At 42.5% G+C, this 10,816-nt stretch overlaps 1 protein-coding gene across 1 annotated transcript; it reads left to right on the forward strand.

Annotated features, from left to right (window-relative positions):
- Positions 1-832: 832 nt before the first annotated feature.
- On the forward strand, positions 833-10,559 carry LOC113827416 (gamma-butyrobetaine dioxygenase; the record flags this gene model as incomplete). Its single annotated transcript, XM_070120284.1, is given in 8 exon segments — positions 833-983; positions 1,898-2,109; positions 2,891-3,022; positions 3,310-3,503; positions 4,080-4,185; positions 8,030-8,244; positions 9,621-9,778; positions 10,285-10,559. Coding segments are annotated over 8 exon segments (1,329 nt in total), but the record flags the coding sequence as incomplete, so codon positions are not given.
- Between the last annotated feature and the right edge of the window lie 257 nt (positions 10,560-10,816).

The raw sequence follows: 10,816 nt of genomic DNA on the forward strand, positions 1-10,816 counted from the left end.
AGATACAAACATACATACATACATATGTATATGTATATGTATATATACACATATATGTATATATATGTATATATAAATGTACCTATAGGTATATGAATATATACACACACACACACACACACACGCACACACACACACACACACACAGACACACACACACACACACACACACACACACACACACACACACACACACACATATATATATATATATATATATATATATATATATATATATATATATATATATATATATATATATATGAATTGTTTATGTATGTATTTTAATATTCCACGCAGCTGTGGTATATTCTAGAATGTATTCCCTCTGTGCTTTGTTCCTGTTCCAAAAATCCTTTGTACTTGAGGGCGGCCATCCTCCTCCTGTCCTTCAAGCCATTTAAAGTCGCCTGTCCTCTCTCGCTGACCCTGTCCTGGGTCTCTGTCCCGGAGCTCGTCCTGCTCGACTTGGTCACGTCCTGCTTGGGCTTGGGAGTTGACGCGCACCAACGTCGCCAGAATCCTGTTTGATTTTCTGTGTCTTATATTGAAGATTTTTATCTATGTTGCTAATGCCATTTCTCTTACCTTTGCCACTGTAGCAGAGCCGGTATCCTCTTCCAAACTCCTTTACTTTACATCGTTTCAGATGCAGAAGGTATCCGTTCTTTCGCTTCTTCAATATTGATTAATGCATTCTTTCACTAGTACCTGGTATAACTCGACGGGCAATTTTTAACTGTACGTAGATAGGAAACATAATAAGAGCATATACTCTCAAGCATAATGCTAGTCCATTGCTCCGCCATGAAACACACTCCTAACGTCACAGGTGCAGTCCTCAGTGGCGTCTGCAAGGTCACCTCACCTCACCTCGTCTGTTCACCTCTGCGCCCCCAGCGTCGCCCCCTCCTTCTCAACTGCCCCTCGCCCCCTGTGCACGGCGGCCGCTGGGGCGCTGGACGGGAAAGACCACGCGCCTGGTAAGTCTAGTTCATATACAAATATCATGGCTGATACTCACTCCTTTGACTGGGAAAATCTCATTAGAAGGGATTGCCTCAAGTGAAATGAAGGTCTCCGGGAGAGAGGCGCGGAGAGAGCAGCAGAAGCGAGTGGTGTAGCTAAAGAACTGGGAGCCTGGGGGTTAGTTCCCTTAAGGGTTCCCCAGTACTTTTTTATCTATGTATAGACAGGCGTCTTTTAGAGCCTTACTCCGTTGGTGGCTTTTGGGGGAGTAAGACGCGCAAAATGTCATCATTCTTTCAAAAGGTCAAGTGATTTCTTGGAAATGGCAGGTTTAATGTGAATAATAAAATAATAATAATAATAAAAAATCGTTACTTCTATATTTTCTCAATGCGTGGTTCAGGGAAACGAACTGTAAACATGAATTAACATACGTGCCCTCACACAGGTATATTGAAACCGATAATACTAATAATATACTCGCAACTTATGATGCGTGAATCCAGGATAACATACTTGATTGATGTCATGTATGTCCTCTACTCTGCTACCGACTACTCTGACACTAAACTTTTATTCAAATTCCCGCATGCTATTAGTGAAAGATAGCTAACTGGCGTATAAACAATTAAGGACTACATTGTATCCTCCCTTTCACGGTTGACGAGAATATCGGTAATGTATACATATATACATAAACACAAACACACATACCCACACACACATAAATATAGCGTCACGCTCATATAAATTACGTCACGAGCACTTATATAGACTAGTAATAAATATCTTTGTGGATTCTAGTTAATGCATACCTTTTCTCCATTGTTGATGACTGTCATTGCTAACATTACGGGGCATTTCCTCCTCTGTCAAAGGACTAAGTGCAAAAAGACGACCCACTGTCACCGTCTGTGCTTGGTTTCAGCGGCGCACTGCCCTTCCGCAGCCGAGGTGGTGGAGGCCTCCCCGGGGACGACGGCCCTGCGGGTTCAGTTCGGCGACGGGAGCAGCCATGACTTTCCCTCCTGCTGGCTCAGGGACAACTGCCAGTGCGATCTCTGCTACGACCACAAGTCCTTCACGAGGAAGCTTGTGCTCGACGACTGGGACCAAGACGACTACCCTGTCCATGTAGAGGTCAGTAGCCCGTATGTTTATATTACAAAACCATATGCACTACCTGTGTGATTACATATATATATATATATATATATATATATATATATATATATATATATATATATTTATATATATGTATGTGTATATATGTATATGAATGTATGTACATATATATATATATATATATATATATATATATATATATATATATATATATATATAAACACACACACACAATATGCATATATACATATGAATATACATAGAAACACACACATACACACACACACACACACACACGCACACACATATCTATATAATCTACATATATGTATGCGTGTGTATGTTTGTCTGTGTGTGTGTTTGTGTTTATATATATATATATATATATATATATATATATATATATATATATATATATATATATATATGGAATGAAAAGGAGAACCATTGTTGCGGTGATCTTTATTGTAAACGTTTCAGAGACAGTATTATATCTCCATCAACAGTACTAGAAATAATGAACAAAAACATAATCATATGCAGTAAACAAAGAAAAACATTTCATAAAAGGAGCAACAATAAAATAGTAATTTTGTGAACTCATCTGATATCAACTCTTTCTTTAAATGAGGATATCTCTGCCCTCAGAATTATGTTCAAATATTGTGTATATTTTTCACTGTCCTAGATGCAATGCTAGGTACATCTACACCTACACCACAGCCATCCACCCTTCCTCTCCAACCCTTGAGCCCTGACTCCACCCCCATGACCCGCCGGTCAATCATCCCTGCAGGTGCTGGCCCCTGACGTGCGGCTGAGGTGGAAGAGCGGCCACGAGAGCCTCTTCCACGGCCGCTGGCTCCACGACCGCGCCTTCTCCGAGTCGTCCCGCCGGACGCAGAGGGCCTTCGCCGCTCTGGACAAGGTAGGCCCCGTGGCCCTTCCTCCTCCTTGCCCGGGAATTGAGGCTCAGAGAAGTAGCATAAAGATCCGGATTCTTTTCGTTATTTACTCAGGATTATGTGTACGGTATAATTGAGATAATATACTATATAATCTTCTATTTCATGGTAATAGCAATTTCCATTTTTTCCGTAAGTAAGGCACATGGAGACTTGTATAATGCATAAGAGAAGTTCTATTATTGTAAATCCAAATGCACTAGACGATACAGCAAACGAGATGCTGTCTACAATTCTGTTTATTTTGCAGGAGCTGTGGGGACCAGGCTTTACCGTGGATGCCTTTGATTTTGAGGAGCTGATGGAGGATGAAGCGACACTCTTTAAGTGGCTGGTCAGCTTGGAGAAGAAGGGCATCACCTTGATCAAGAACACCCCCCAGGAGCCCAAAGCTTGCTTCAGTATCGTCAATAAAGTTGGCTTCGTGAAGCCCACGCACTATGGGTGAGCTTTTTCTGGTCTGTGAAGTGCAGTATTGCTTAACTCTCCCCAAAGAACTGATCTGATACGAAAGAAACAGCTTGTGGGAAAAACGCAGAAAGTTACAGCCTGTTTTTCCTTTTGAATAAAGGCTCTCTTTCGCCTTCTGTGGCGATGGAGAGAAGAGAAACCTTTCGGGTGTTCTTATTATTTCACTGTTGATTGCACTTTTTACTCCACAGTTCGTCACCATTGTTTTCATTAAAACGTTAAATTTAGAAAAAAAGTTAGAAAGTTGATGGAAAATCCATAGTCGCCATTGCACAAAGATATGATCAGAAAAGGTATGGAGGAAAACAAATAATTTCGCAGTCAAAGGATTATAATTACATTGCTCTTGGAAGAGGGATGGTTTTGCACCTAGACTACCGTCTGGCATAAGAAAAAGCAAGGTATATCGTTGAATCTAAGCTCATTAATTTTATGATCTTCTCTACCGATACCGGTTCTTAAGCTATAGATTAACGAAAGGGACAATTATTTCATTGCACAGCTATTGTTTTCTCATTTTCTGAACCAATCCGATTACTGTTATTCCAGGATGCACTACCCCATCAGGAACAAGGTCGGGGCAAACAGCTTGGCCTACACAGACTCCAGATTGGGCATGCACAATGACCTCCCTTACTACCATCATGTTCCAGGGGTAAGTGGGTTCACTGCTCGTTTTATCTCTTATTTAGTGATATGGTCTACTTTCGCTAGAATGATCACATGTGAATACTTAATAGAAAGGTAAAAATAAATATGTATATGGACACATACATATATGTGTGCATATATATATTTATACGAAGGGTGACTGATAAGTTTTAGTCTCCAGAAATTGGTATTCGATAGAAATCTTTCAAGGTTTTATTTTTCAAGATAATTTCCCTACTGTCTACACACCTCCTCCACCGGTGGCGGTGTGTCTGGAAGAGAAATCCCCGGCCGGCCCCGAGGTACGCGGCCGCCACTTCCATGACCTCATCGGTGTCGTCCAGCCGATCTGGCTGCACGACACCGACGATACCTGAACTCTTTCAGGTTCCGGAAAAGGAAGGAGTCGGAAGGTGCGAGGCTTGCCAGCTGATGAGGGATGGGCTGGACGCCAAACTCACGAATTTTTGCCCTCGCCGCTAGCAAGGTCGGAGATTTGACCCGATGGAGTCGACCCTCTGGTTAGCATTCTTGGCCTCTTTAATATTTTCCAGCAAGCGGATCAGCTGGTCGGCGCTAATGGCGTGGTCCCTTTGGACACAGTCCACCAGCAACGCGCCTCGTGCATCCTAGAAAACGGACGTAGTGTCCCATTCGGCCGATGCTGTGACCTCGGTCTTCTTCGGTTCGGGGAAGAGGCATGCGTCCACTGCTTGGTCTCAGGATATTTATGTAGGACTAAGAACTCCTTGGTAAAGAATCGAGCCAAAAATTTCTCAGGACCCGTTTTGTCTACCATTTGGCGATCTTCTATAACCATGCCGAGGGCAGGGTGGTCACGGTTGACGGCCTCCCTGACTTGGTGTAGTCTGGAAGACTTCTTGACATGCATGGATTATCTGACCCAGCGTCTGACGGGGGCTTACGAAGGAGCATCTTCCACTAGTTAACCACAGATCGGTACTCGAGTTATTCCATTTCCTCGACGACTGCCTAGAACGTTCGATTGGAGAACCAGTTAAAAGGAAACAAAAAGTGTTAGGATTCAGAAACCTACTTGTAGACTAAATTCATTTACCTATCTCACGGTTTTCTGGGTAAGGCTCAGAACTGATCAGTCAGCCATGGCATATCTATATCTGTATCTATCTACCTATTAATCTATCTTTATGTATCAATGTATCTATATGAATGCGTGTGTGTGTGCGTATGCGTGCGTGAGCGTGTGTGTGTGCGTGTGCGTGCGTGCGTGAGCGTGTGTGTGTGTTTATGTGAAAGAGAAATAAATGAGAAAGGATAGACAGAAGGGTGGGGAGTGACAGACAGAAAAACGGACTCACGTTCTTAAGCCAGGATCGCTAACCTGATAGAAGAGAGAGAGAGAGAGAGAGAGAGTGAAAATGAGAGTGAGAGTGAGAGTGAGAGTGAGAATGAGAGTGAGAGTGAGAGCGAGAGTGAGAGTGAGAGTGAGTGAGAGAGAGATAGAGAGAGAGTGAGAGTGAGAGTGAGTGAGAGAGAGAGAGAGAGAGAGAGAGAGAGAGAGAGAGAGAGAGAGAGTGAGACTGAGAGTGAGAGTGAGAGTGAGAGTGAGTGAGAGTGAGTGAGAGAGAGAGAGAGAGAAAGAGAGAGAGAGAGAATGTGAGAGAGAGAGAGAGAGAGAGAGAGAGAGAGAGAGAGAGAGAGAGAGAGAGAGAGATTTTTTGACATCTTGCGTAGGAATTGCGAAATTAATAATAGTCGTTTTCTCTACGTGTATTTTACATTATTTTCATTTGAGTAAAAGCAAAATACATAAAAAACGTCATTTGTTCTTGTTCCTGAAGCTCATTTTATAGTATATTTTTTAATTTATTCACTAATTAATTTACCGCATTAGTATTGTTTATTGCTGACTTCATCATCTGCACAAAATATCTGACAGTTCATTATCCAGGTCGTCGTCTATTCTAGTATTTGCCTCTCATCAACATTACTGAAAAGAGTGTTTATAAAGGGCTTATAGTTATTGTACATTTTGTTCCCTTTAGCCCAGAAACAGGGACCATGTGCTTACAGGGGCCTCCCATCAGACGCAAATGTGCAAGGTTTAAGCCAATCCTAATTTATATTGCAGCTGGATGTATATGAAATATACTTTTCCTTGCACATTCCACACTATTTAGATGACGTTAGGGATATAAGGTCTTTTAGAAATGCATTTTTAATGTATTTTGGTCATACAATACCTTTGACTTCATTAAGTCAAACCAAGTATCTAAAACCGAATTCAACTGGTTTTACACCAGTTGCCTGAGTCCTTTCTCTCCACAGTATCTAATGGGTATGAAGGTGACTGAAGTAACTGTGCAACTAATCTGACGTTTCTTTATGAGGTCTTAAAAGTAGTTCCTCGGAAAACTGATTTCACTTTCAAATCATGGATGCGGCTTGTGTATTTTTTCTTACCATCTGGCTGCATGAACCTGTTATCAAGGAAGTAGTTTCTGATCATTTTCATTAGATGAAAGACATCAGCCATGAAATAGATTTGCTTTTCAGGATGAAGACTCTAAGGTCGCTCAAAATGGCAACATCCGGAAAGCCAGCTGATTCGACACTTTTCATTTAATAAAAGAATCGCATCACGAGATATTAATTACTTCCATGACTAATTAATCCTCGTACCTTGCGCCCCCCCCCCCAAAAAAAAAAAAAAAATCTTCAGAGGTCCATACTGTCGATTTGTTATTTCCTCGTATGGTCACTGTGTGGATCTGCTTTCATCAATTTTATATTGCAAAGGTCTAGGACTGTCGTTTTGTTCATCATCGAATTTAGGATCTTGGCTAATCATTGTAGAGTCAAAATAGAAAGAAATTTCATATTAGCTCAATCTAAATACTTTGGGACTTAAAACATGCTGAATGCCTTCCTCATGCCATCATATTATCTATTCAAACAGGAAAGTCATCAGAGAAGATAGGAGAACTGTCCCGAGTTGATTCTTAACATTGCGAAGGGTTCAGTTGACAGTTGGAAGGTCGTCCACAAACTTATTACTTTTGGGTTTGGAGAACGTATTTCTTCTCGCTTTCCAAATGGTTCGCGGGGTTTTGGTTCACTTCCCATATTTCTGCCAGTTTCTCCGCCAGTTGTAATATTTTCAGATACAACAGTGTCCCTCTGTGAAAGCCTTTGCTGCCGTTGGCCAACTTGGTCAGATTTACTTTATCATTTACAGCTTTAAAGGCAACGCCAAGTGACCGTTTACATTAAATTGCACTGCGTAATGGTGTTGTCTTCAACCAAGACCGATGCACCTGGGACATGATAATAGCATACAAATATTGGGATTAAGCATTACTCAGAAAGGACACAAGGGCAACTATGTATTTGATTATTTCTTAATTTCTTAATAATCTTCGTAATTGTTGATTACCTTCTGTAGGCAGAGTTCCTTGTTGCAATTTCCAAAGCTACGGATGCGGGGACCCCAATTATTTGCATTTCACTCAATCGAGACTGGTTTACCTGTAGAATAATGGTGATATTTGTTGGAGTACTTTGATAGGCAGATATATGAACAGAGAGATAAATAGATAGACAGAGAGATATAGATGGATAAATAGAGATAGATAGGTAAATAAACTAAACTTAAGCACCACTGCTGGATTTCCGAAAACATTTTCAAATATTGCGGAATTTGTGATAGATTTTTTGTTTAAACGTACCCAAAGAGCAATATCCACAATTGAATGTGCTAAGAACGTTACTTGGTAGTATTACGTCTTGATTAATCATGCGTCGATCATCAGCTTCAGTACAAAAAAGAGAAAATCAAAGGCGTGGTGCCCCTTCTCGTTTTGCAGATCATCTTCCTGCACTGCCTGACCCAGTTCGCGGGCGCGGGCGGCGAGAACGACCTGGCCGACGGCTTCTACGTGGCGGAGCACCTCAAGCAGCACCACCCGCGCGAGCACCGCCTCCTCACCCACACGCCCGTCTACTTCTGGAACAAAGGCTCGGCGCTCGTGGCCCAGGAAACCACCCAGTTCCACAAGCTGCTCAACATCCCGCTCATTGTGTTAGTGTCTTTCTCATTTACTTTGTTTTATTTTTATTATTATTATTATTTTAGATTTTTATTGTTGCGTTATATTTTGGGGTATTTTCGTGGCTTTGGTTGGCAATAGAGTACGGCAAAGATTCTAAGGGAGTCTTCCCCTTAGAATCACAGGGTGATAATGGTTATCCTGCGTTAACGAAGGCAAGGGTGAGACAGCTGATGCCATTGGTAATTGCGTGGATAGTTATGATAGCATTCATAATGTGGATAGTGGTGATATTAATCAAAATGATGTCGATGAAGGTACTGATATTAAAGATAATGGAAATGCTACTTTATGATGATAATAAAGAACTGTTAACAAGATAATAATAATCTTGAATATGATTTCATAAACAATAGAAGAAATAATTATAGCTATTACAAAAGCAATACCAGTGGCAATTATCGACATGACATTCATAATGATAGTGTACATGAAATGGCGATAGAATAAAGGCGACCACAATAACATGAAAAAATATGACAAGCGGTGGCTCTGTAGACGGAACTGAACTTTTATTTCCTTTATGCTTTCTTATCTGGCCCTCCTCCCCTTCCCCTAACCCACTAGCCAGCCATGTTTCCCTCGACCTCCTTTAAACGCTCATAATCACCATTTCCGATCCGGTGTTTGTACCCTTGCGTAGGCCTATTGCTACGCAAACGCCTCTGGCGAGCCTTTGCCTCTTGTAGAAGGGATGCCGTTGAAGGGCTGGCCATGAACAGCTGTTCTTTTCGCACTCGTCGCCTGGCTCGGTCTGAGAGTGACGATGCCCCCGGCAGCGTTTGGCTCCGCAGGCGGGTCTGACAAGCTCGCTCCTTGGTGCCTTTGCCGGGATTCGCCATTTCAGCTTATTTCGTGATTTTTCTCTTCTGTGCAAACATCCTCTTTACTCCTTTAACGAGAGTTCCACGAGTGTGAAATCTTCAATACACTTCCTTTAACCTCTGAGTTCTAAGATTACTGTATATCTTTATCATGGTTCTACGATTTTTCTCATGACTTAGATGGAACCAGCATAATCACTCCGAATTAGTAGGTCTGAATCTTCTTTTCTGTGGCATTTTCCCCCTTTTCTTTACCAGTAGTCTAAATTTGGGCAGTTTTTTTTCTTGTCTGAAGCGCTGTGTCATCGGAATCGCGATGATTTGTTGATTGCGATAACACTTAAATATTAACAAAAAGAGTAACAACAAAAATGACATCAGCAGATATGATTTTTCTATTTGTAATCTGAAATGGCCATGGTATAGTTAGTAACTATGTGAGTAGTCATGTCTCTTCTGAAGAACAGCGTTTACTGAACTCAGAAACGGACCCCGCTGACACTTGACCTCTGCCTTGGTTTCAGCGAAGACCCGTCCGGCCGGGTGGTGCGCGTCAACAACTCCCAGCTGAGGGACTCCCACCTGGACTTACCCCCTGAGACGGTCACCCCGTGGTACCGCGCCCTCCGCCTCTACAACGAAGTCATGGAACGGCTCTCTATCAGGCTGAAGCTCAACGATGGTGGGTTTTTGGTTGAGTCTCCGGCATGCTTTGAGGTCAAGAGTGATATGGCAAGATTCACTTGATCTTTCTTTACAATATCGGTCAGATATTCATGTTTGTAGCTTAGATGTGCTGTGCATTATCATTTTCCTATGAGCTCTTCATATATCATATATATAATAAAGAATGCCGTTTGGTAAATCATAAGTAAACAGAAAGCGGCCTTTAAGTTATGGGAGACAGAATGTCATTTTTAATTGCAACAAAGGACTGCAAGTCCACAGGTCAAACAAATGCAAACTGAAACATCTACCAAAATGTTAAAAAAGAAAGAAAAGGAAAACACACACATATAAATGCACATGTATACGTATCCGTATGTAATCATCTCCCAGAGCTGCCAAGTGCGGGTCGCCCTCGAGGCCGCCCATGTCACCCTGACTTCTTTCCACTCAAACTCCGTCTGCACCTCGAGCAGTCGTGTCGTTCGCTCCGCCCTTCGCCAGCATCCTCTTCTCCCGCAGGTGAGACGCTGGTCATGGACAACACTCGGCTGCTGCACGGGCGCACGGCCTACGAGGGGGGGAAGGGGGAGCGCTACATGGACCAGACCTACCTCGACTGGGACGAGGCCCTCTCCACGCGAAGGGTCCTGCAGGAGAGACTCCAGGCCCGCGCGGAGTAACGCCTGGGACACCTGAGGGACGGCAGTGGAGGGCGCTCCTGGAGGGACGAGTGTGCTGATTCAGTGAAGATGTTATAGGTGCAGTAGAGGCAACAAATACATGTTTGTTAGGTATTGGTCGTTTTCAATTATCCTGACTACCAGACTATTAAGAAATCCACCCCCACCCCCCACCCCCCAAAAAAAAGCGAGAGGACCGTTTCGAACGTCTTTTCGCCACCCGGCCAGCAGGACGCCACGGTTACAAATAACCCTTGGCATCAACGAATGTTTTCACTTATCACCTGACGTGTGCGTGCGTGCGTATATACATGTGTATACATATGTATATATACGTATACATATGTACACACACACATATAAATATGTAT

The sequence above is a fragment of the Penaeus vannamei genome, unplaced genomic scaffold (genome assembly GCF_042767895.1).
Source record: "Penaeus vannamei isolate JL-2024 unplaced genomic scaffold, ASM4276789v1 unanchor4289, whole genome shotgun sequence".
Lineage (NCBI taxonomy): Eukaryota > Metazoa > Arthropoda > Malacostraca > Decapoda > Penaeidae > Penaeus > Penaeus vannamei.